The sequence below is a fragment of the Telmatherina bonti genome (assembly GCF_933228915.1).
Source record: "Telmatherina bonti genome assembly, chromosome: 15".
NCBI classification, from domain to species: Eukaryota; Metazoa; Chordata; class Actinopteri; order Atheriniformes; family Telmatherinidae; genus Telmatherina; species Telmatherina bonti.
The window spans coordinates 8,082,481-8,109,639 of NC_136613.1; the positions used below are offsets into that span (position 1 = coordinate 8,082,481).

The 27,159-nt window shown below is 44.1% G+C and overlaps 1 protein-coding gene across 1 annotated transcript in view; it reads left to right on the forward strand.

The window, feature by feature from the left end:
* The window catches only part of lrch1 (leucine-rich repeats and calponin homology (CH) domain containing 1), a gene marked incomplete at its 3' end in the record, with an annotated part of 98,232 nt that overhangs the window by 30,512 nt on the left and 40,561 nt on the right, over positions 1-27,159 (forward strand). The window contains exons 2-6 of the mRNA XM_079253792.1: positions 9,955-10,099; positions 16,855-16,981; positions 17,191-17,296; positions 21,554-21,690; positions 22,268-22,395. Coding sequence (XP_079109918.1) covers positions 9,955-10,099; positions 16,855-16,981; positions 17,191-17,296; positions 21,554-21,690; positions 22,268-22,395 — 643 coding nt within the window. The remainder of the gene's footprint in view (positions 1-9,954; positions 10,100-16,854; positions 16,982-17,190; positions 17,297-21,553; positions 21,691-22,267; positions 22,396-27,159) is intronic.

Consider the following 27,159-nt stretch of genomic DNA (forward strand, 5'->3'; position numbering starts at 1 on the left):
TGAGTCTGTACATCGCGGTGGAACTTGTATGAGCTCTGTGATGCTTTTAGTAGGGAGTTTTCCACTTTGCAGCAGATATGGGTGCATTGTGGGAAGGCTACCGCCTTGATGCGGCTTGCCTGACGATTGTGGATGATGCTAGTTTCGCAGAACAAATTATAACCAGATTCAGATTCGATCGGATTCTGCCCTGACCTCACCAACCCAACATGTACGTTGTTTGATGTTTTCATCCTTCTCCCGTTGTTCATCTTCCTCCATGCCTCCCCGTAGTCATGCTGTTAGATGACAGAGTTCTGTGTTAACCGGTGGGCAAGAAAAACATTCTTGCCTTTCAGCCTCCACATTCCTGCGTTGCCCGAGTCTTTGTACAGTACACGTCTTTGTACCAAAAGCTGAGGTCTCCACAGCGCACGTTGCTGGTCACAGGCAGGTCAACAAGTCCACTGGAACCACAGATTAATCCTGATGGATTCCAGTTGTTAAGGTTTCGAGGTGATGGGGAGGAACATGGTGTCACAGCAACACAAACCACAGCTATGCTGCTGTTTCCTGTTGGCCTGCAGGCTGCATCATAATAACCCAAAGAACAGGGGAATGTGGATTATTGTCAGCAGTGATTACTCATCCAGCATGGACTGAAACACATATGTGCTTCTTTCTGACTTGTCAGCTTAAACCTGCTGAGATGTTCAACTCAGACCTAAATGTTCTGTGACTTTTAATCCTGCGATAACTTTGGGTTCACATACAGTGTCGGCTCAGTTGTGAGCGTTGTTGTTTTACTACGCTTCATACTGGGAGGAGCCCACTGGTGGCCACTGGAGAACTCAGATACTGAGTTTGTACAATGTAAACCAGGAGTCCGGTCCTGGTGAGCTACCATCCTTTTAGTGTTTCCCTGCTGCAACACACCTGACCCAAATCTATGCCTCTTAAACAGACGGGTGCAGAAGATGACAAGTTGGTGGAGAACCTTTTCATTTGGATCAACAGGGTTGTAGCAGGGCAACACTAATGCCTGCAGGATGGTAGCTCACCAGGACCGTAGGTGGAGACCCCTGATGTAAACAAAATGGCGACAATGGAAGAGATCAACATTTGGATAGTTTAGAGCTCACATCAGTAAAAAAAACACACAAAGGCATCACAGATGGCATGAAGCTATACTATACTGCGATACTGTGACCTTACATCTGATCCGATTGGTCCCGATAACGCCCAACGGGCACATGGTGGCATAGTGGTTAGCACTGTGGCCTCACAGCAAGAAGGTCGCTGGTTCGGGCCTCGGCTACAGGGGAGGTCTGAACAGCGGTCTTTCTGTGTGCAGTTTGGACGTTCTCCCCGTGTATGCGTGGCTTTTCTCCGGGTACTCCGGCTTCCTTCCACCGTCCAAAGACACGCATGTTGGGTTTACTGGTTACTCTCAGTGGTGTCGGACTCCAGTCCTCGAGGGCCGGTGTCCGGCTGGTTTTTGTTGTTTCCCTCCACCAACACCGCTGATTCAAATCAAATGGATCCAGCCACATCTTGTCAACCTATTTATTCATTTCGTTCAGGTGTGTTGGAGCCAAATCAATATAAACCTGCAGGAAACCGACCCTGGAGGACTGGAGTCCAACACCTGTGCTCTAAATAGTCAAGCAGTGAGTGTGGTTGTTAGACTGGTGACCTGTCCGGAGGGTACCCTGCTTCTCACACAATGACTGCTGAGAGAGGCTCCGTACTGAATTTGACCAAGGGTTTAAGAAAACGGACCCTTAGTGGTTATAGAGTTGGGGGGTTGGATTAGCGCTGCACAGCTGCATTTATCTTGAATTTCCATAGTTATCAGCAGCTGGAAATGAAGTCAGTTCACACAAAAGTTAGAAAGATGAAGTTTGTACGTAGAAGCAGACATAAACGTGCATCTCTTAAGGCTTGTTCCATCCTCCACAAGAAGCAAGAACTGAGTTCTTGTTCTCGAGGCTGCAAGAACAAGAAATAACGTCTTGTTCGTCAGGTCCATCCATCCTCCAGGAGAAGCAGGTCTGCAGCGGGGAGGGGTCACTGCAGGGGGCGATGTCTGCTTTTATGTGTGATGAACCCGGTTGTTACCTCCACTGAGGAGGTTGTCTTTCCCACCGTCTTTGTGCTCAAGATAACTCAAAAGGTTACGGAGGGATTTTTATACAAATTTCAAGAGTTGTTGGAAATGTGAAAATGAAGAAGTGATTAAATCCTGGTGGTGATCCGGATCACCGTTTGGATCCAGGAATGTTTTAAAAGGATTCTTTAACATTGTGCTTGGCGGAGGTTTCCGCTCTCCGAGAGCTTTTCTGGTTTCACATTTAACAAGCAACTTCGTCCGCGGCAGGGCGGGTCGTGCACGCGGCTGGGTCCGAGTGTTTTAATGCCACATGTAAAAAAGTTCGTACTTTCTCACCACCAGCTGTTTTATTAAAACAATCCGTTTTACGTGCAACTCTAAAAACGTGGAAGCAGCAACTCCGCTTCATGCTTTCTCCATGTTAACCACGCCCACCTCACATGTCCGACCAATCACACGATACCTATCAGAGCCCTGCAAGAAAAAAGTTTTGCCAGCCCAATGTGTCGAGAACTGTCTTCAAACACGTCCGCGAGAACAAAATGACGTCATTTTCTTCTCGGAGCCTCGAGAACCAGAAAAAAGTTCTCTCTTCTCGTGGAGTATGTATCAGGCTTAAGGCTTTGCTGTCTGTCTTATTGTCTCAGCCCAGACATGCGCTGGGATCATGTGAGAATTCGAGTGTCACAGTCGCTGCAGCTTCTCCTTTGATTTGTATCAAAAATTATGCCAATTTAAGTTTTGGCTTGAGAAAACTCTCCTTCGTCCTCCTGCAGGCTTCAGTTTAATTTTCAAGAGGCCTAAAAGTTGCACCTTGGCAGCAGAGCGATGACCCGTCTCATTGCCACGATAAGATCACTTCCTGATTCAGAGGAGAGGGAGAGTATTGTTATTGACACAGGAAGTCCCATGCATACCTCGGAGGCTTGAGTGTGTATTTATAGCATTGGGACTTGTAGCTTTCTGCACACTTTCTCACAAAGAAGAAAAATGATCTTTTATCTGCCCGGTTCAGCTGCCTTCAGATCTGACAGAGCAGGTTTCGTGTGAAAATAATTCCCTGGTCATTTAATGCTGTTAAATTACAGTCACTTCCTTCCTCCCACCAGCTGCTCAGCATCTCTTAGAAGTAATGTAGTCATTTTAACAACAAATTAAAACTGCAAATATATGCATGGGCCTTGATGTAAGAGAGCCACAGACTGAGTGTGTGTGACTGAGCGCTAAGTGTGTGACGTTAAAGCAACAACGTCCTAAAATGGAACGAAAACATAAATAAAACAAGGACTGCTTGAGTTTTAGTCCAACTCTGTAGAGAAACAACTAATAGTCTGCAAATTTGTCATCAAACAAAGCTGGTTTTGTAACTAGTGATTAAGTTTGTGTGTGAACAATGAGCCTGCATGTCGTAGCAGTGGTTAGCGGTGTTTTTATGGCTGGAAACAGCTGGAATGATCAGTAGCAAGTGACAGAAGCTGGATGAAACATGGGATGTTCTCCGTCATGACCTTACCTTCCATATGATGCCAAACCTGTTTGGATGACAGCAACACATCTAAATTATTAGTATGATTAAAACAAGTACAGTTGTGCTCATATGTATTCATCCCCTTTCATTAACAAAAAGGCTGAATTTACAACAATCACTCAAATAACTGGAGACTTAAAAAAGGAACAATAACTAAAAATTTGCAAAAATATAATTTAGTAATATAAGACACTGTTTTTTCATTTAATTGAGTTGAAGAAAGAAAAAACAAACAAACAAACAAATGTGTCCTGGACAAATTAGAGACTTTCCTGTTGAACAGTGGGACAAAATACCTGTCAACAGGTGCAGAAGTCTGACTGAGAGGAACAGAAAACACCTGACTGGAGCGGAAATATTAAAGGATTGTTCAACTAAATATTAGTTTATGACTGATGGAATATGTAATAAATTATCTTATTTGTTTGCTTTTTAAAAAAAAATATTTCTGTTAAACCAGAATTAGAAAATAATGTAATTATTTATATAAAATTTGTATTTATTATTACTTTAGTCAACTTCAGCTTATTTTACAGGCAGCTGTTGTTGTTTTTTTTCCTTGTTTAATGAAAGGGGATGAATAAATATGAGCACAGCTGTATGTCTGGAATTTCATTGTGAAGCAATACAATGGAAAAAAAAGATGCTTTGGTCCCATCCTGAATCATCACATTGCTGAACCAGCTTCCAGATCCCAGCAGTAGCTGTCTGTGTATTTATGATGCTCACAGCACCAAATCAGCTAAATGTAAACACAAACAGCCTGAAAACTGGGGTCTGAGGAGGATTGCACCACCTGCCTGCGATTATAACCCCACATTTACTTGCCTGAATCAGTTGCTCGGGTATGACAGATCACACGGCGCTCAGAAACCTGGCCTCCATGTGAAGCTGATGGAAATACAGTTCCACAGAAACCTTTTCTACTGGAACGACGTCAAACCGGAATTATTTCACTGTTTCTCAGGAGGAGATGACTATGAGCCATTTTCTCTCAGAACTGGATAAAATATCAGTCACCAGGGCTGCTCACACTGCTGGGTCCCTGCTTGTTCGGCTCTTTGATTTTGCTTTCTCTTCATTCATGTTGAGCTGCACCGAGCCAAGCTCTGCCCCTCAGAATGGCTCCGAGAATTTCTGGTCTTAAATGTTTTCATTCTTTTTTATCACTAAACCTTCATTTAATTAGACTAAAACCCCACTGAGTTAAAGATCTCTTTTGGAAGAATGACATGGACAAGAGGACAGCAGCACACGTTACCAAAAAGGAAATACAACATGATAATCTTCAGAATCTTAATGGCTGCCCGGAAAGTTTGAGACTTTCTTCACCTCAGGCCGCTGCAGGGCAGTGACAGCTAATAGACATCAGTATAACAACAAAACCAGTCGGAAGCTCCAACGGTGTGTTCAGACCAAACGTGTTTTGAGCATCAAGAGCGTCATGTTTACATGTAAAGTCTATGTGGAGGCGCGTCAAGGAGGCGCCTTGTCACGCGCTGAAAATTTTTATGCCTTCCTCTCTGACTCTGGACTTGCGGCTCGTGAAGCAGCCGCTGGCTGTCTGAAAATGCATCTAAACAAGTCATGATGATCCTCAACGCTGCAGTTCTCTCCACAAACAAGAGCTGCAGGCTGCTTGCAGAAACTTTGCTGTCCTAACGGCCCTAACTGACCCTGTCAGAGTTGCCAGTTTTGGCTGATTTCAGCTGCATCAAACTCCGCCAAAGAGCTGCTCCGTCGGTAGCTCCGTATATATATTGAAAAAAAAACACCGACATTCTGGAGGCATTATTGTATTTTCACCATAAACTATTGCATAAGAATGTCGTCACTCCGTGTAATATTTAGAATAACCATTCCTTGCTAAAAAAGCTGAATGTTACTGATTTGGCAACGTAGCAGGATACGTTGCCTAGCAACGCTTTTTTGGGGGGTTCTCTGCTGAGTGCGGCTCTTGTTGCATTAACAGTGGGGCTGTGACCATATGCTTTTGTCCCGATTTGATTTGATTCCAATTTTTTGGATGCCAATTTGATTTAAATTGCGATTCTCACAATTCTTTAATATTACTGATTTCTGTAGATTAAAAACAGGTTTAATAGATTAGTAGATTGCTCGTCATTTTTCTTCATTTCAACCCAGTAGCCAGATCATCATTCTGCTGCTATAATGCCCAAGAAGACAAGTAAAAAGATCAATAAAAACAAAAAAATGACAAAAATTTTATCGTGTATTCATTTTATTTGAAAAAAAAATTGATTTTTTTTTTTAACAAAAGAAATCAATTTTAAAATTGGGAAGAAAAAAATCCGGATTTCTGATTTTTCGATTTGATTTTCCCACCCCTAATTAACACTGACTATCACTGCCCTACGACGATGTTCTCTACTTTATTTATTAAATAAAACCATCTCTCTACTGCACCACCATCATTCAGACTGACCGTAAAATCTCCGCCTTTCCCCTCCTCTCTTTTCCACCGCGTTTGCCGCTCGCTCCAGACAAGCGGCAAACGCGTCAGGAGTGTTTCGGGTGTCAAACACAAACGTGACAGTTTAGTGACCAGCGTCGAGCGTTCAGCGTTTGGTCTGAACACACCGTAATTGATGTGCATCGTTTCCAGGTTTTGGGTTCTCAATCAGATCCATCTCTTGCAGGAAACATCTGTCTCCCAAAGTTCAACCTGCAGCTTTAAACAATGGGCGACATGACTGTAGCTGCATCCATTTCTCATGTAGATGGATGGAGCAGATCCAGAAAGCAGGATGTAAAATGATCCTAATCATGTAAACACTCATGCAGGGTTGCAGAAGTACTACTACTAGTACAGGAAATTGCAAACAAAAAGCTCTGTGTGTGTGTGTGTGTGTGTGTGTGTGTGTGTGTGTGTGTCATTGAGTGAGTGACCAGCAGCCCCACTTGTCACATGACTAGTTTTACTGTTAGTTGCTCCTAATGTGTTTGCTGCCTCTGATTTCATCCAGTAAACGCTCATTAAGGTGGCTGCAGTGTTTACGGCATCATTTATCCACGCTTTCATTCCAGAGGCTAAACGGGATTAATGGAGACAGACACACACACACACACACACACACACACACACACACACACACACACACACACACACACACACACACACACACACTGCCAGTAATAGCTGTGTGTTGTTGAGTCAGGGCTGCTGCTGTGTGCCTGGAGCATTAAAGCAGAGCTGACAGGCTCTTTTGTTTTTCATTCACTCTCTTTTAAATCGCACTTCCTGTGACTGTGGGCCCATGATGCAACGCTGCTCCGCTTGCCGATGCACCCCCCGACGGCGGCACCTCTGGCTCAGAGGAACTGCTTGTTTAGTCGGTGGGCTCGCAGTGTCAACACCAGTGTTTCATTTCTCAATTCTTTATGGAAATGGCTTCTGGTTCCAGTTTGTCCAGTATCAGAATATTCTGGTTTTATTTACTGACGATGAATAAAAAAAACTTGGAGCGAGTCCCTCCTCACCGCTGGGAAGCATCCAGCATGACGAGCGTGTTTCCTTGTAACTCAGGGTGACTGATATTCAATTGTAAACGAAAACCAGTCAGTCTTTACTGGACCTTTAATGGAAGTCTAACTGGTTACAAAAGCCCAGCACACCTTTTCCGTGATCGTCGCCAGCGGAGGAAATGAACTCCTGTCCTGCACTTGCTGCTTTAAGAAAACAGATTGTGTTTTCAGGCGGCTGAGAAACGGGCCTCTGCAGAACAATGTGGGATAATTAGCCTGACTTTTCTCGGCCTGATTTGGTGGCGGCTGATAAAGTTAAGTTGATGCCGTCGTTGCCGAGCTACGCAGGAAATGATGTCACTGATCCTGACCTTGCAGAGCTGACTTCTGCCCTTCTTGCAAATACTGACGTCTGTAAGTCTAACAGCAGTTTCAGCGGAGATGGGAGGTTTTTCTGCTGCTGTGATCATCATAAACCTGCCTGTCAACAAGAGTCACGGTGTTCTGCTGTTCAGATTGTTTTGATAGTAACTTTATTAACACCTACTTGATGACAGGCTGCTGTGCAGGAGGCAGTAGGAGATTCATGCAGCACTGCAGATGTTTGCAGACACCAGGAAGCATCGATCCTAACATGTAGCATGAGAGAGAGAAACCCAGCTAAAAGACTTTATTCTATTCTATTCTATTCTATTCTATTCTATATCTTTTATATTCTATTCTACAGTCATTTAGCAGACGCTTTTATCCAAAGCAACTTACATATGAGTGAGAACACAAGCATGAAATCAAACAGGAGAGGACATCATAGGAAGGTGCCAGTTGGACGCAGGTCCTTCCATGAAGTGCTTCAGGCTTTTTTTTTGTTTGTTTTTGTTTTGTTTTTTTGTTGTTTACTCCGTTCCCACTCCAGCTTTACCAAGCGTTTCCACGGAAACAAGACATAATTCAAACCCTGAGAGTAAATAATGTCACATGGTATATTAGGGATGCACCGATTCACTTTTTGGGAGTTCCGATCTGATATTGATATCTGAAATATGAATATCTGGAGATACCGATATTTGCAGATACCAAATCTGTTTATGTGAACATTATTGTGACTATGGTTATTATTGCTGTTATAACTGTGTAAGATTTCATTAGGTTGTAATAAATGACCCATCCTTTCTGAAGTTACCTCACCAATACGAATATAACATTATAGATCTAACAATTTCAACAAGTTTTATTTTGATTTGGCACATTTTACCTAAATACAACTATAAATGTGTGGTTTTGAAACAAAGATCTGGCTTTTAGTGTAACAAAGAATGTCACATTTTAACTTTCAAGGTAATTATTTCTTTTACAACATGTCCGAAGCATGTCATCACACACATCTGCGCTGGCTTGACTGTTGTGGTATCAGGTATCGGCTGTGGTATCGGTACACTTTTATTAACACAGAGTAAGAGTACACCTGCTTGGTATTGCTTGGTGCATCCCTATAGTAAATAATGTCTTGTGATTCTGCCGTTGAAATGAATCATGAACATTTTGGTGTTTTCACTCTTCCTATGATTCAACAACTCGGTTTTCATGATGTTTCTAAGGTGAGTTTGGGGACTATCCCTGGCCTCTGGTGACTCAGACCACTGACAGATGTTTTGCATATATCTACCAGTATAGTACGTCTATTAAAACATCTGTAAACCTGCTCCTGTTAGCTTTGTAGCCTTTATTTTTCCATGTTTCCTCGTCAGTCATCACTTAATCCTCTGCTATTTTCTGAGGAGATGAGCATTTACACTTTCTGCTGTTTTTCTGGGTACATTCAGACAGTAACACACACCTTACTTCTGACACGTGTGTGAAAAACTCACGTCTCAGCTTTCATTTGAAATTAGACACACAACCTTTGTAGTTGTGAAGATATACTTTTATGTGTTTTAGGACGGCAGAAAAACTAGGCCGCATCAAGAAGTTAAATGATTGGAAAGAGTGGCGATAAACTCTTCTACTGTCAGACATTTTCTGTTCTTTAGTTCCATCTGATCACATATTCACTTGAATAATTGCCTGTAGATGTCGGTTAAATATGGAAACCATTGAGCCGTTGGACTTCTTTAACCTGAAATAATTACAGGTTGAGTGCAAACTGCAGGTCCAACAACCCAGTTTTATTCTCCTGTTGATATAAGCTGGTTGTGGAGAAGTGCAGCAGGAAAACAACAAGCTGCCTCCACATTTCCACGCTGTGTTCGCTGAACAACAGATTCTCTGGAAGCTGAACAGTTCACCAGTAGGGTCGTCATGGTTACTATCAGCAGTGTTTCTGTCTCCACAGAGCTGTTAAGGTATTATCAGAGTGTGCTGATGGTTAATGATGGTTAATGAGCCACATCGAGCCGCTGCTGAATCTGAGGAAAAGCTCTCACAGGTGGACGTTTGTGCTGCAAATGAAGAATTTCTCTCCATCGGTTTGAGATAACCTGAGCTGCGAATGTGCATCTCACCTCCCAGCAAGTAGAAGTGCTGCAAAAGTCTTTGATAAAGAGAAAATAAAGAAGCATGGCTTCCAATCCTCCTCCTGCTGCTACAACAACCTGCTCAGCTGCAGACATGGAAGCCTGAATCCTTCCCAAGGCCTCGGCTTCAACTTCTGCTGCTGAAATATGAAACCCAAACGGATCATTTAAACCTCAAGAAAGCCAATGTGTTCAGTTATCCTTGTGTCCCTGTGTTTGCTAGCTGAGCTTATGTGATGCTTGCATTCAGAAAGAAGCATAAAATGTTTTCAGCAATGAGCTCCTAATAAAGATTCCTGTTTTCTATTTGTTTAACATGGATCTGTTTTATCCTGCAGACCTGTCAAAGAACAGATTGACCGACGTCCCATCAGAGGTTTGCCACCTGGTTGCCTTGGAGACACTAAATCTGTATCACAACTGCATCAGGACCATTCCAGACAGCGTCATCGGCCTGCAGTCGCTTACATCATTAAACCTCAGGTACACACTTTCACACTCTTGGTGTCGTAAGAAAGGCTCAGTAAAGGCTGTTTCCTGCCTCCACCAGACAGAACGTCTGACTTCCTCTTGTCCTTTAAAGTGAGCAGGCTGCTGTTGTACTATTGTCTTAGTCTCTGCAGGTGTGTGTTTGTGTGTGTGTGTGTGTGTTTCTCTCGTGTGCTGTGCTGGTGGTGAAGGTTGAACTTGTGTGAGTGTGTGTGTGATGCGCCAGCGATGCTGCAGGGTGAAATCCAAAGCTTGTTAAGTGTCAGCACATCCAGCTGGTGATCAGTGAGCTGTTAAATCTAAACGCACACACACACACACACACACACACCTGATGCGGAGCCTCACAGACTGTCCTGGACTCTGTCACGCTATGTTTAAAGGTCAAGGTGTCCCCGCTGTCCTCACTATATCATCGCCAGTTGGCTCTGACATTATGAATGCCCCAAACCTTTAGTTTGTCCTGATGTTTGCAGTTTTTCTTCTTTAAATGAGTTTTATTTAAACGGATCACGCAGCTTGTTGGAACAGTCAGTCATGTAAGATAGAAAATGGAGCCATCTGTCAGGTCTCTAATATCTAATGCAAATCTTCTGGTTCCTACCAGGTTAAAGATAAATACAACATCATGCATGACGTGCACTCATCAACTTTTTTATTATGTCCACTTTTATAGAAGAGTTTGATCCCTGCAGAAATGATTTGAATCATGGTGTCACAGATTCAACAAGGTGAATCTATTCATATTGACGTAAAGCATCACAGCGTTGCTGCAGATTCGTGGGCTGGACGTCCGCAGCGAGAATCTCCCGTTCATCCAAATCCCAAAGCGGTTCTGCTTGGATTGAGATCTGGTGACTGTGGAGTGGAACTGCACAGTATGTTGTTTTAGCATCATCATAACAATGTATTCATGTGAGTGATAGTCACATCGTAGGTCCTGCAACGTAGCAGGCAGAAGAACTCAAGGTGGTCTCGTCAATTTTATGGTTAAAACATAATTCATGTTTCAAGATTAAAGAACGAAACATTTACCCACCATCTCATGCAATAAAAGATCCATCCATCTTCTGCCGCTTATCCGGGGTCGGGTCGCGGGGCCAGCAGCCTAAGCAGGGAAGCCCAGACTTCCCTCTCCCCAGCCACATTTGCCAACTCTGCGGGGGGGATCCCGAGGCGTTCCCAGGCCAGCCGAGAGATATAATCCCTCCAGCGTGTCCTGGGTCTTCCCCGGGTCTACTCCCAGAGGGACGTGCCTGGAACACCTCACCAGGGAGGTCCAGGAGGCATCCTGTCCAGATGCCCGAACCACCTCAACTGGTTCCTCTCGATGCAGAGGAGCAGCGGCTCTACTCTGATCTCCTCCCGGATGACAGAGCTCCTCACCCTATCTCTAAGGGAGAGCCCGGCCACCCTACGGATGAAACCCATTTCAGCCGCCTGTATACGAGATCTCCTTCTTTCGGTCACGACCCACAGCTCATGACCATAGGTGAGGGTAGGAACGTAGACTGGTAAATGGAGAGCTTCGCCTTCTGGCTCAGCTCCTTCTTCACCACGACAGACCGGCGCAGAGTCCGCATTACTGCAGACGCCGCACTGATCCGTCTGTCGATCTCGCGCTCCATCCTTCCCTCACTCATGAACCCCGAGATATTTAAACTCCTCCACTTGAGGCAGGACCTCACTCCCCACCCGGAGAGGGCAATCCACCCTATTCCAGCTGAGGACCATGGTCTCAGATTTGGAGGTGCTGATTCTCATCCCAGCCGCTTCACACTCGGCCGTGAATCGCTCACGTGAGAGCTGGAGATCACGACCAGCAGGGACCCAATCCTGACCAAACCGGATCCCCTCAACCCCTCGGCTGCACCTAGAAATTCTGTCCATATAAGTTATAAACAGAATCGGTGATAAAGGGCAGCCTTGGCAGAGTCCAACCTTCACTGGAAACGAATCCGACTTACTGTTGGCAATGTGGACCAAGCTCTGACACCTGTCGTACAGGGACCGGACAGCCCGTACAAGGGGGTCCGGTACCCCATACTCCCGGAGTACCCCCCACAGGAGTCCCCGGGGGACACGGACTAACGCCTTCTCCAGATCCACAAAGCACATGTAGACTGGTTGGGCAAACTCCCATGCCCCCTCCGGGACCCCAAAGAGGGTATAGAGCTGGTCCACTGTTCCGCGACCAGGACGAAAACCACACTGCTCCTCCTCAATCCGGGATTCGACTATCCGGCGGACCCTCCTCTCCAGGACCCCTGAATAGACCTGGCAATAAAAGATAAGAATAACTCAAATAGAGACAAAAAGCATCCTCAGAAGAAGAAATATCTGTTCTTCCTCATTCTGATGCTCAGTTTGGAGTCGTCTTCATCATGACTTATGTTGAGTTCCTGTCATGTGATTGGCTGATTAGATATTTGTATACAAGCAATAAAATAGAGGTACCAATGACTGTGTGTTTATATCTGTGTCGTGCAGTTTGCTGTGTACACCATATTGACTGACAGCAACATACAAAAGGGAGAGTAAACCAGTAGCCTGTTGGTGCCGTTGTTTACCTAAATGTTTGCTCATCGTTTCCTCCTGCATTCACACATCGACTCTCGCTGATCTTCTAGACTGGTGAGCGAGTGGATGTCAGACAGTCTGCAGAAGAGTGTCAAACACACGATCCAGATGTTGGAATTCTTCCATGTAAATGATTTAATGCTTAATTAATGCATCAACAGCGAGTCATTTGTAGAAAGAATGAGTCATTTTAGACCCTAACACACACACACACACACACACACACACACAGAGTCAAAACAGGAAGATCAGTTTGCTTTCCTGTCCAGAAATGAAGCTTCTTTATTTAAAGCATGTTTGAGTCAAAGAGCTGCGTGTGAATGTTTCAGCTGTGAATTTAAACACATTCAGACAGAAATATTCTTCAGGGCTTCTTAACAAACAAAATCTTTTTTTTTGGTAAAAAAGAGACGTATTTGTAATTATTCTAAGAGTTTTTATTCACGCATTTCTTCATGTAATGACGTTCACTCTGTTTATTTTGTAACGTTGAGGCAGCCGAGCCTGACAGGGTCTCATCTCTCCTGAACCTCACACAGGAAAGGATATTTTGATCTGCTTGAAAATGTTTCGTTAGAGGAAATGTGGAACGTTGCTTAGACTTGTTCCATGATGTTAAACGTGAGGTGCGACACGGTAGAAGACGTGTGTTTAGTATGATGAAAGGGACACAAAGCGGGGATACAAAGTCGTCTTGTTCAGGTTAGATCTTGGTTTCAAGGTCATGTTTAGGTCACGGTGAGGTTTAGGGGAATGGTTGGGGTAAGTCATTGTTTCCTCTTACACTCTCCAGACGTGTGTGTGTCGACACACACGTCTGAATCACAGCTGAATCAACTCTCTCATGTTTCCTCAAAGTTATTTTCAGATCTGAGTCAGACTGAATTGACGGTGAATTTGTGTTGGTGTTGAATCCGCATGCTTTCAGGGTTATTCTCTGCCATTAAAGGAACAGCTTGGAGCAGCCGAGTTGCTTTAATTTCCACACGTTCTGGCGAAGAGGAATGTAGAAATGACTCCAGGTTTGGTTAAAAGTGGTGTGAAACAACTCAGATACTGTGTGGCCCGGACAGCTCGGTCCAGTCACGGTGTGGACTGAGCTGAGTCACTGTTTCATGACGCTGCATCATGTTCTGATTAGGGCTTAATCAGATTTTATTCTCCATTACAATCTGGGTTTTCAACGATCATAAAAATAAAAGGGTGTGATTATTCTGTCTTCAGCTGCTAATCGAGCGTCTCTGGCGTTGCAGCGCTGTGCTGTAAACTCCTCCCACAGCCGCTTTGCTTTCATTCAGACACTGTTGCCAACTTGGCCACTTTCTCGCTAAATCTGGAGACTTTTTTTGTTAAAAGCGACAAATCTAGCATCTTTTACTGGAGTTATTAGAGACTTTTCTGGTGTTTTGGCGACTGACTTGAAGGCACATATTGTTCTGCAGTTACTGTAAGGAAGGAGCAGCGGGAGCCTCTCCCGTCCTAAAGCACTCCCAGGCGGCCAGTCTCAGTCGGCTCCGGCTGCAGGTCAATGTAGAATAACTGCAGTAGGTTGTGGAAGTTCACCTAAACATAGTTTATACCATTGTCAGTGACAACTGGCTGCATTATTTTCCTATACATAGTTCGGCCAGTTAAACACTGCAATATCCCTCCGTTACGGGGCGTTACCATAGCAACGCGTTAACCAGCTGGTTCAGATCAGCTGTCTTTTAACAGGTGAATGAGAGAAACGCGCTGCAGCCTGACAGCGGTTGTTTGGCATAAAACGTATAAAATAGTTCCTATATAAGCGGTAAAAGCGGATTAAACAACTCGGAACCGTCCATTACACGGTTATAATGCACGACACGGAGTCTAGAACACCACGACACGCAGCGTTGTTTATAAATACTGGATAATTGTGTTAAATAATCGAGATCTCAATTTCAGTCAAATAATCGTGATTATAATTTTTGTCATAATCGAGGAGCCTTAGTTCCAATGAAATCATGATTCCTTCATGTTAAAAATGGATTATTTTTCATAATAATCACATGACAGAAGCACAGCTGTAACGTGGCAGGAACATAAAAAGGCAGGAAGGTGTCGCCAGGACACGTTATGGGGTGGGAAGAGCTGTTTTATGCCATCCGTCCCGCTCAATAAAACTTGTTTAAAGCTGCAGAAGATGTTTTGAAAAAAGACAACTTGTGATTTTTGATAAATATCTGGTGGAAGCTGTTTCATTTCTATTTAAAGTTTCAAATGCGACAAGAATGATAAGAACAGTAGAAAATAATGATGTTAAGATTTAGTGGAATTATTCCATAAAAAACAGGAAAAACAGATAAAAGTTTGATTTTTTTATTGTGTCCACATTTTAAAACATTTGCTAGTTTTTCATGTTTCCCACTGTGGGAGGTCCACAGAGACGCTTTTTAACAGGTTTGTTCTTGATTCTGAATGAAATTTAAAATAAATTAAATAAGAAGATGCCGTCAGTTTTCTACCAGAGAAGAATCAGATGATTGATTAAAAACCTCGGAGTCTTTCAGTTCTTTCAGCTCCTTAGCAGCTTAGACTAACTGGGGAGCGGGCTATGTTTGACTGGTGGTGTGACTGGTCTGTAAAAGGACCTGTAAGGGATGCGTCTCCCAGCATGTTCTGGCTGTTTTTCTGTCAGAAAGTGTCTTGAGTCATTCGTAGTGCTTGGACACAGAAGTCCATTAAAACAACTGCCTTTGTAACGTAGCGCACATAAATAACCCGCATCAATTATTATCCTGAACGTCTTTTAATTGCCATAGCAACACTCTGCAGTGAAATGAAAATCCAATGTTAGGTGCAAAATTTGCTCTGAAAATAAAGGTAAATATATGTTTAATAATTATAATTATTAATAATAGTAATAATAATAGCGGTGAGTAATCGATTAAAAAAAATCGAAAATCTGGATTTTGTGCTTCACAATTTTAAAATGGATATTTTTGTTTAAAAAAATAGGGTTTTTATAAAACTTTGTGATTTTTATTGTTTTAATTGATCCTTTTACTTGACTTCTTGGGCATTACAATATCAGTGATGAACTGGCTGCTGTGTTGTTTTTTCCTAAATAAAATTAAGAAAAAAAAGTTTTGTACATGTTGCAATTTAAATCGAATCGGCCTAAATAATTTCTCATTTCTTTCTGTCTTACAGAAGCAGGAAGATAATTGGGAAATTCACACTTTTTGTTATATAAGTGTAATGATTATGAATTGAAAATCTGTTTAAATCAAGAATCGATTCGGAATTGAATCGTCACCCCAGAAATCTGAATCAAATTGAATCGTGAGTTGTTGTTAGATTCCCATCCTTACATGATGATGATAATAATAATAATGCGGAGGGTCTGCTGTTTCAAACCGTCATGGTGGATAGAAACGTGACGACGGGAGGTTTAGACCGGTAAAAGCAGAGAAACTGTTCTGTTCTCCGTTTGTTCTTGACGGTCTTTACTGAAGCAGTTAAAAAGTCCTGCAGTGTGTTTCTGGCTTTCCTCAGGCAGCTGGGACCGTGAGGGTCTTCCAGAGTGGGGAGGGGAAAGTCAGCTATGTTCCGGGTGACCTTTATGCAATGAGCTTTTGTTGCTTCAGTTTGTCTGCAGATGAATCCTGCAGACGTATCAGACTCCTAACCTTCAGTGCATCCTATTCCCTCCCTACATGTCGTCTCTTTCTGTCGCACCGACATCGTTCCAGCCCCGTACCTTCTACCGATGAGCTCATTTATGTTTCTGTCAGATGGAACCGGTTTTAACCGGCCGCGTGGTCGAGTCGGTGCCGTACCACACAGCACAGCGGCATGCGTGCATGGAGGAAAAAGGAAGTGTTTGTGTGAGGTGTGTGTCTTCCTGTGGGCTTTTCTGCTGTCTGAACTGTACAGAAAGAACAACAACAAACAATTAAGCGTGACTGTAAAAATCCCATCATGCAACGCTGCCAGACATTCACCTCCACATGTATTATTCATGTTGCATGTGGAGGTTCTGCTGTAAAATATTCATAGGCGGCTGTTTTTCTGGATGAATGGGAAGAATCTGTTTGTCTAACGGAGGAACTTTTGCACTTCAGAGTTCCTCCGTTTCTTCTTGTGTTGCTTCTTATTGTAAACAAGCAACTTGGATTACTGGTTGTGTGTTTGTGTTGCAGTCGTAACCAGCTCGGCTCCCTGCCGGCCTGCCTGTGTGGTTTGCCCCTGAGAGTCCTCAACGCCAGCAACAACAAGCTGGTCAGCCTGCCGGAGACCATCGGACAGCTGCAGAGCCTCATGGAGCTGGTGAGACGCCGTTTGCCTCTTGTGAAACGCACACAGCTACTTTTCTGTGATTTGGTTCCGGCCTTGATCTGGTGTGTGGGCCGTGTTTCATTAGATCAGCTCAGCAGGAGAATAAAATCACTTTAAAGCCATGTTTTTATTCCGAGGAGAGTTTGTTGGGAAATCTTTAGTCGTTCTTAACATGAATGGCTGTCCCCCCCCGCCCCCAGGACATCAGCTGCAACGAGATCACGGCGCTACCTCGTCACATCGGCAGACTCAAAGCGCTTCGTGAACTGAACGTACGCCGGAATCTGCTCTGCGTCCTGCCAGAAGGTGAGTTTAAGTCACACAAATACGTTTTGTTCCAGGGAATAAATGTGATCCTGCTGATCTGTTCCTGTTCTGTTGGCGTATACGTTACACCAAACCATCCTCTTTGTTCTCTTTAAGTAGAATTTTAGGCATATGATTAGTTTGCTGCTGATGTCTGAAGCTTACGGAAGAGGATTGTGCACTCTCATTGTTTTTATCGAGTGCAGAAATTTCAGTTCTAGCATGTAGTTAAACAGAAATAGTGCTGTGTGCACGTGTTAGACCACAGAGTCCTCTGGATGCACTACCACACCCATCCCAGTCCCCCAAGATATACATAACCCTCCGCGTGACTGAACAGTGACCTCCAGCCCTGTAAAGACCAGAAATCAGTCGGGGAGGAAGGAGTGAGGGGCAACCAGAAGCCTCTGCAGCCCATCAGACAGTCGGGGTGGGATCTGCTGAGTGGCAGGTTTGTGTCTGCAGAGCTGCCAGCTGGAGGGAATCGGTCCTGAAGTACGTCATCCTGGATCTCTGCTGGGGATCCACGCTGAGTTCGTCTTGCAAACAAGAACTGATTTCATTATGGGCTCGTCTTTCTGGTTCCTCACACATCCTCTGCCTCCTGACGGCGGCCTTATGGCTTCCTCCAGCCTTTCTATTTACTCTGCATCCTGCAGGGGAGAAAGGTGTTGGCCAGAAACCTGAAACACAGCAAACCAAGGGCTTTTATTGATGCATGACTTCCTTCTTTCTCAGTTGAACATCGTGCTCTCAGCTTTACTTTTTTATGATTTATTTCTTTCAGTATTTTTGGGGTCAGAAGGCGTACCAGATTATAAGGCGCAGCTTCAGTTATGGAGTCTATTTCTGTGTTTAAGTCATACATAAAGCGCACCGTGTTATTGGGCGCATGCTAAAACACAGTAATGAAAGCAAAACAGCGAGTTTGGATAAACTTTATTTAATTATGGTACGTATTTAAAAAATACACACATTATTTTTTTCTGTTGTCACAAAGTCGCCACAAAGTCCTCGTCTTTCTTCTGTATCTGAATCGTAGAGCTGGACAGTTTCACCATTAAGCGAGTTCTCTCTCGTCATTGTCGGAGTCGGTCGCGTTGCCACGTGGCTGTTAGCGACGTTACCGGCTTTTTCTGACAGCAGCCAGCAGAGATACCGTAGTTCAGGCATCACAACCCTTTCACATGTGTAACTCGCCCGACGCTGCCTCCCGGTCTTCGTAAAGCCGTGGTCGCCCTCTCTCACCCGTCGCCCGCATGGCGCTGCCAACTTTACTTTAAAAGCCCTGTACACACCAACGTCCAGCGGTCGGACATCTTTATTTGATCCTCCCAGGACGATGGCGAGCGCACAAGTTTTCATCGTTTGATTCATGTAGATTTTGAACTTGTTGCACACACCGGCTTTAAACCAAATCAAACTTTATTCCTTGAGCACGTTTCATGCCGCCGGTATCACAACGTGCTTCACGAGATTAAACCCAGTCAGAAAGATCGACACAAACAGCTGATAACAAGACATTTAAAAATTATTAAACAGATGCAGGTTTACTCCACACACTCTTACACACACACACACACACACACACACACACACAAGGACAGACAGCAACCCAACCCCCCCCCCGATCCCACCCACCCTGAATACTGTCTCTTTAACTGAACACAGGTATAATTAATAAAACAGATAAAACATAAAATTAGGTGATTAAGGAGGACCATTAATTTTTGAAAGAATGAAAGGCTTCTAAGCTCGTCTCATAGTGTGGAAAATATTTCTACTCGTTTTTCCTGTGAAAAGGATAAAGATAAATAAAACAAACACATGAGTTCTCAGAAACCAGAAGTCTGGGTATGAATGGAGCATTAAAACCCTGATGTCTGTTGTCAGCGCAGCCGGATGACCTGAAGTCGGGCCTGAAGAAAGGGAATGTTAATGATGAACAACTCCAGACTGTTTACCCCTCCGCGCCTCGGCTCTGTTTGGATTCTTCTGCTGTATTTTCCAAGTCCTGGCGAACGCCCGTCCCTCCGCATCATGAGCCTCTCCCGGACTGATTGATGAGCCTCGAAGCAGCGGAGCCGCTCGATGCTGCAGGCAGGCGGGATCCTCGCAGACTGGACGGCAGCCCTGACTCCCGCAGGGATGTTCTTGATTTAATATCTGTTGAGCTTGCTCTGTCTTCTGGAGAGTCCCTGAGATAAGACCACCAGCACTTTTCCAAGCCGGCCAAGTTCAGGACGGCAAAGCGGGGAGGTAGATTCAGATCTGAAGACCAGAACTGGAAAAACTTTCCCTGTTGGGCCAAAAACAGTCATCAAGCTACGAAGATGTTTTGGTTTGTGGCCAGAAGGCCAGCAGTGTGGAAGTCACTGAGATCTTCCTCCCTCTTTCCCAGCCAAGCTGCTGCTTATCTACTGCGGGTGTTTCACATTTAACCCAACACGAGTCCCGACTGACCGCACAGCAACAGGATCTCACACATTATGTAATCTTGGTGGTATTTTTACCCGGTGTGGCGTCGCTGCTCTCAGTCAGCACCGCCGTTATTCCCGTCTGGATGTGGTTTTAATAAAGAAGCTGTCAGGAGTCTGTAATGAATCCTGCATGACAGAAGACGGGCTCGGTCGCCCTGCATCGTCTGCAGGATGCTTTCTCTGCACAAACCTACACACCAGTCAGTCTGAGGAGCTGAACGCCGAGTAAATCATGTCAACGCGCCCACGTGTTGGTTTCCAACTATCGAGGAAAACAAGGAGAGACTCGTCTTAATCTGCTTCTTTTATGATCCATTCTTTACTTTACAGTAGTTGTAGAAGTTCTGACCCATGCAGCCAAACTGGTTTGTAAACCATCACAAACGTCCTGTTACACAGTTACTGAATGAAAAGCTGCGTCTCTTTGTTTGGTATTTGTCTCCATGTCCACACAGGCTTGTTTACGTGTAAGTTGGTTGAATTTAGACGTCTGATGTCTAAAGTTAAAGAGGTTTATGCGTTCCAGGGTAATTCAGGTATATTAGAGGTAATGAGGGAAGAAGTTCACATGAACAGAAGTAGCGAGGCGTCAGCTGCTAGCGATTACAAACCTCTTAAAAAACAAAAAGAACAGCGTCCTTATTGTTCCAACGGGTGGGAAACATGGTGGTAGTTAGAGGCGTGTGAGTTTAAAGTCAGTTAAAAGCAAAACTCAGCAACAGATTATTTGCTCTTATTGTTTTGAGCAGTTTGTTAAATGGCTCGCCATCTCACTGCTGTGCAGCATTTCCATCAAACACTCTTCTGATGTGTTTGCAGTGGTGAAACAGAGACTTTTAATATGTTTTATCCATGGAGTCAAACAGTGACTGTCCGCCACAAGGACAACGAAAAGCATCAGCATTTAACCAGTTCATCAGGCGATGGTTGAAGCTGGTGAAACGTCACACAGAGACAACGGACACTGAATGAACACACAGTCCTCAAAAAGCTGTTTTTCCATCCGCTCTTCCAACATCATAAAGTTCTGAAAGCTCCGAGATTGTCAGAGACCTTTCTGAGGAGAAAAGCTTTCCGTAGGACTTTGTGATTTGCAGTTTCACAGCAGAAGCAAAGTCCAAAGAAGATTTTACAGATCGGAGCCGAGGTGCATGAAAAGTGCAGCGTCCTCACATTCCCCCTGCAAAGTGGACCTTGTCGGCCCACCAGCTGATTAATTCATGTGCTGACATGTCTGGACTGTTGCTGCTCATCGTAAAGCATGCTTTCCTCTTGCTCTCTGGATAAGAACTTTTTGTAGAATGAAACTACTTCCTGGAGTTTCATTTGTCCTCCAGTGCAGGTGGAGGTGATGGGACCGTGTCTGCCAGTAAATGGTAAATGGACTTGTACTTCTATAGCGCTTTTCTAGTCATGCAGACCACTCAAAGCGCTTTACACTACGTGTCACATTCACCAATTCACACACACACTCATCTAACACACTCATAGGCACATCGGGGGGCAGCTTGGGGTTCAGTGTTTTGCCCTATGACACTTCGCCCTGTTAGGGGAAGCCTGGAATCGATCCCCCAACTTTCCAGTTGAAGGACAACTGCTCTTCCTACAGCCGCCCCCAAGGGATCAGTGATAGATGAGGCTTCGGTCCTGGTGCCCTGCACCCCAATATACCGTGATACTGGCTGAATTAGGTCTAATGTGAAGCCAGACAGTGCAGTCTGATTCATACCTGTGTGTGTGTGTGTGTGTGTGTGTGTGTGTGTGTGTCTTCTTGCAGACCTGGCTGACCTTCCTCTGGTGAAGTTTGATTTCTCCTGCAACAAGGTGTCCACCATCCCAGTGTGCTACAGAAAAATGAAGCAGCTCCAGTCGCTCCAGTTAGAGAACAACCCCCTGCAGAGCCCACCTGCACAGGTACGTGCACAGATCTCATTTCAGCCCTGCTGCAGGTTTTAGTGGGGCTGTGACGATATGCTTTTGTCCTGATTCGATTCCAGTTTTTTGGGTGCCAATTTTAATTTAAATTGCAATTCTCACGATTCTTCGATATTACTGATTTTTGTAGATTTAAAAACAACAACAAAAACAATGACAAAACTTTCTTTGCTCGTCATTTTTCTTGTTTTCAAATAGGAGGAAACAACACAGTAGCCAGACCATCATGCTGCTGTTATAATGCCCAATAAGACAAGTAAAAAGATTTTTTAAAAAAACAATAAAAATGACTAAAATTTTATAATAGATTATTTTTATATATTTGAAGAAAAAAAAAAAAAGATTTTTTTAACAGAAAAAATCCCAATACTTGATTTTTCAATTAGCTTTTCCACCCCTCGGGTTTAATTGTCAGATAAGACCCGTTAAAGCTCTGCAACGTGTTGGACCTGACCTGACCGTGATGCATCTTTCTGAACACGACGCCTGCACTAACCCACGATGTGACCAGGAAGGGGAACATCTCATGATGACCTTTCTCTTCTCCTCCCCTCAGATCTGCATAAAGGGTAAAGTTCACATATTCAAGTATCTGACCATCGAAGCGTGTCGTAGTGAGAAGATGCACGACTCCATCTACCATGTCATGGAGCGGATCAGCCCATTGCGGCCCATCGCTGGCAGGTCAGTCTCCATGGTAATGTTTTGTCTGCACTGTCTCTCTTCCTGCTGCGCCTGTTTTTATTTGTGGCTGTTTTTTTTTGTGAGTATTTTATTGAAAGTGTTAGAACTTCCAGTTTCACATCACAGTTCTAGTTATTATAAAACAAACCGCCTTGCTTGTCATCGTTTAGAAAAACAGTGTTACAGCTGGTGAAACGATGCGTTCAAAGCCAAGCAGTGGCTTTCAGACCCAGCATGAGGAGATTCCTCACGTTTTTATTTTAAATTTGCTCACTATAAATCTGTCTCGGTGATCGATGTCTGGATGAAACTGATGAAAACGTTCCCTGTTTGTTCCAAACTTTTGAAAACTGTGTTTATTATTCAAACCAATCAGCTGTTCTCAGTCGGGGGTGTCCATCTCATCGGCCCGATGCATCGCCTCAAATCCGTCCAGTCCGCTTTTACTGTCTTATCCTCTCTGAACAAAATGACGCTTGGATCTAAAATTTCTGAGCCTCTCAGTTTGGAGCCAAATGCTCCATTAGTCAGCTGAAAGAGATCCGTCCGCCAACTCCCTGATGGGTCACTTAGACAGTCAGTCTGCCGTCACGTTAAAGCCGAGGTCAGAATGTCATCGTCAGAGATTTTATTTGTGATTTCAAAATAAAACAATGAAGAGGAGCCGTTAATAAAGGACTGAAAGTGTAAATCTGTCTGAATGATGCAATAAAGTAACAAACTGTTGAAATGGGAGGAATGGAGGGTCTGGAGGAGGAACAGAGGGTCTGGAGGAGGAACAGAGGGTCTGGAGGAGGAACGGAGGGTCTGGAGGAGGAACGGAGGGTCTGGAGGAGGAGTGGAGGGTCTGGAGGTGGAACAGAAGGTCTGGAGGTGGAACAGAAGGTCTGGAGGAGGAACGGAGGGTCTGGAGGAGGAGTGGAGGGTCTGGAGGTGGAACAGAAAGTCTGGAGGGTCTGGAGGAGGAATGTGGGGTCTGGAGGAGGAATGGAGGGTCTGGAGGAGGAATGGAGGATCTGGAGGAGGAACAGAGGATCTGGAGGGTCTGGAGGAGGAATGGGGGGTCTGGAGGACGAATGGAGGATCTGGAGGAGAAATGAAGGGTCTGGAGGAGGAATGGAGGGTCTGGAGGAGGAATGGAGGGTCTGGAGGAGGAACAGAGGGTCTGGAGGAGGAACGGGGGGTCTGAAGGAGGAATGGAGGGTCTGGAGGAGGAACAGAGGGTCTGGAGGAGGAACGGGGGGTCTGAAGGAGGAATGGGGGGTCTGGAGGAGGAACAGAGGATCTGGAGGGTCTGGAGGAGGAATGGAGGGTCTGGAGGTGGAATGGAGGATCTGGAGGAGGAATGGAGGATCTGGAGGGTCTGGAGGAGGAATGGAGGGTCTGGAAGCAGAAACTAAAGAGGAAAAAAAACTAGAAAAAGCACTCTCAGTGCAGACCCCCACCAAGCAGCTCATTCCCACCCATCTAACCCTCTCCAGCCGGTCTTCTAGTCCTACATTCATGTTATGAGGACACACTGTCAGACTCCTGGCGATGATGAATCTACGGTGTCTTGGCTGTATCATGCTGTTTGTTGCATGTTTATATCTTCATTAATAACACGGTCAGGGGGAATTCTGATGCCAGTTGGCTGCATTATTTTCACATATTTACACACGTAGTTTGATCAGTCATATCACTCAGTTACGTGTCACAATAGCAATGAATTGATCAACTGATTCAGATCAGCTGGACGTTGACAGTTGAATGAAAGAAGCGCGCTGTAGGAACACCGTTCCACTGCGCGTTGTGCTGTTCTAGACTCTGCATTGTCCATTAAAACTATGTAATGCACGACTCCTCGTTGTTTATTCCTCACCTTCTCTTTTGCAGTAGTGGAAATTCCAAAAGATTCCCCTATTTTTTCCTGTTCTGGATGGTAGTATCCAGAACATTGTTCCTGTTCTAGATGGTAGTATCCAGAACATTGTTCCTGATCTAGATGGTAGTATCCAGAATGTTGTTCCTGTTCTAGATGGTAGTATCCAGAACATTGTCCCTGTTCTAGGTGGTAGTATCCAGAATATTGTTCCTGATCTGGATGGTAGTATCCAGAACATTGTTCCTGTTCTAGATGGTAGTATCCAGAACATTGTTCCTGATCTAGATGGTAGTATCCAGAACATTGTTCCTGTTCTAGATGGTAGTATCCAGAATATTGTTCCTGATCTAGATGGTAGTATCCAGAACGTTGTTCCTGTTCTAGATGGTAGTATCCAGAACATTGTTCCTGTTCTAGATGGTAGTATCCAAAACGTTGTTCCTGTTGTAGATGGTAGTATCCAGAACATTGTTCCTGTTCTAGATGGTAGTATCCAGAACATTGTTCCTGTTCTGAATGGTAATATCCAGCACGTTGTTCCTGTTCTGGATGGTAGTATCCAGAACATTGTTCCTGTTCTAGATGGTAGTATCCAGAACATTGTTCCTGTTCTAGATGGTAGTATCCAGCACGTTGTTCCTGTTCTGGATGGTAGTATCCAGAACATTGTTCCTGTTCTAGATAGTAGTATCCAGAACATTGTTCCTGATCTAGATGGTAGTATCCAGAACATTGTTCCTGTTGTAGATGGTAGTATCCAGCATGTTGTTCCTGTTGTAGATGGTAGTATCAAGAACATTGTTCCTGTTCTAGATGGTAGTATCCAGAACATTGTTCCTGTTCTGGATGGTAGTATCCAGAACATTGTTCCTGTTCTAGATGGTAGTATCCAGAACGTTGTTCCTGTTCTGGATGGTAGTATCAAGAACATTGTTCCTGTTCTAGATGGTAGTATCCAGAACGTTGTTCCTGTTCTAGATGGTAGTATCCAGAACATTGTTCCTGTTCTAGATGGTAGTATCCAGAAAGTTGTTCCTGTTCTGGATGGTAGTATCCAGAACATTGTTCCTGTTCTAGATGGTAGTATCCAGAACGTTGTTCCTGTTCTAGATGGTAGTATCCATAATGTTGTTCCTGTTCTCGATGGTAGTATTCAGAAAGTTGTTCCTGTTCTGGATGGTAGTATCCAGAACTCTGTTCCTGATCTAGATGGTAGTATCCAGAACATTGTTCCTGTTCTAGATGGTAGTATCCAGAACGTTGTTCCTGTTCTGGATGGTAGTATCAAGAACATTGTTCCTGTTCTGGATGGTAGTGTCCAGAACGTTGTTCCTGTTCTGGATGGTAGTATCCAGAACATTGTTCCTGTTCTAGATGGTAGTATCCAGCACGTTGTTCCTGTTCTGGATGGTAGTATCAAGAACATTGTTCCTGTTCTTGATGGTAGTATCCAGAACGTTGTTCCTGTTCTAGATGGTAGTATCCAGAACATTGTTCCTGTTCTAGATGGTAGTATCCAGCACGTTGTTCCTGTTCTGGATGGTAGTATCCAGAACATTGTTCCTGTTCTAGATGGTAGTATCCAGAACGTTGTTCCTGTTCTAGATGGTAGTATCCAGAACATTGTTCCTGTTCTAGATAGTAGTATCCAGAACATTGTTCCTGATCTAGATGGTAGTATCCAGAACGTTGTTCCTGTTGTAGATGGTAGTATCCAGAACGTTGTTCCTGTTCTAGATGGTAGTATCAAGAACATTGTTCCTGTTCTAGATGGTAGTATCCAGAACATTGTTCCTGTTCTGGATGGTAGTATCCAGCACGTTGTTCCTGTTCTAGATGGTAGTATCCAGAACATTGTTCCTGTTCTGGATGGTAGTATCAAGAACATTGTTCCTGTTCTAGATGGTAGTATCCAGAACATTGTTCCTGTTCTAGATGGTAGTATCCAGAACATTGTTCCTGTTCTAGATGGTAGTATCCAGAACATTGTTCCTGTTCTGGATGGTAGTATCCAGAAAGTTGTTCCTGTTCTGGATGGTAGTATCCAGAACATTGTTCCTGTTCTAGATGGTAGTATCCAGAACGTTGTTCCTGTTCTAGATGGTAGTATCAAGAACGTTGTTCCTGTTCTAGATGGTAGTATCCAGAACATTGTTCCTGTTCTGGATGGTAGTATCCAGCACGTTGTTCCTGTTCTGGATGGTAGTATCCAGAACATTGTTCCTGTTCTAGATGGTAGTATCCAGAACGTTGTTCCTGTTCTGGATGGTAGTATCAAGAACATTGTTCCTGTTCTAGATGGTAGTATCCAGAACGTTGTTCCTGTTCTAGATGGTAGTATCCAGAACATTGTTCCTGTTCTGGATGGTAGTATCCAGAAAGTTGTTCCTGTTCTGGATGGTAGTATCCAGAACATTGTTCCTGTTCTAGATGGTAGTATCCAGAACGTTGTTCCTGTTCTAGATGGTAGTATCCAGAACATTGTTCCTGTTCTGAATGGTAATATCCAGCACGTTGTTCCTGTTCTGGATGGTAGTATCCAGAACATTGTTCCTGTTCTAGATGGTAGTATCCAGAACGTTGTTCCTGTTCTGGATGGTAGTATCCAGAACATTGTTCCTGTTCTAGATGGTAGTATCCAGAAAATTGTTCCTTTTCAGGATGGTAGTATCCAGAACATTGTTCCTGTTCTAGATGGTAGTATCCAGCACGTTGTTCCTGTTCTGGATGGTAGTATCCAGAACATTGTTCCTGTTCTGGATGGTAGTATCCAGAAAGTTGTTCCTGTTCTGGATAGTAGTATCCAGAACATTGTTCCTGATCTAGATGGTAGTATCCAGCACGTTGTTCCTGTTCTGGATGGTAGTATCCAGAACATTGTTCCTGTTCTAGATGGTAGT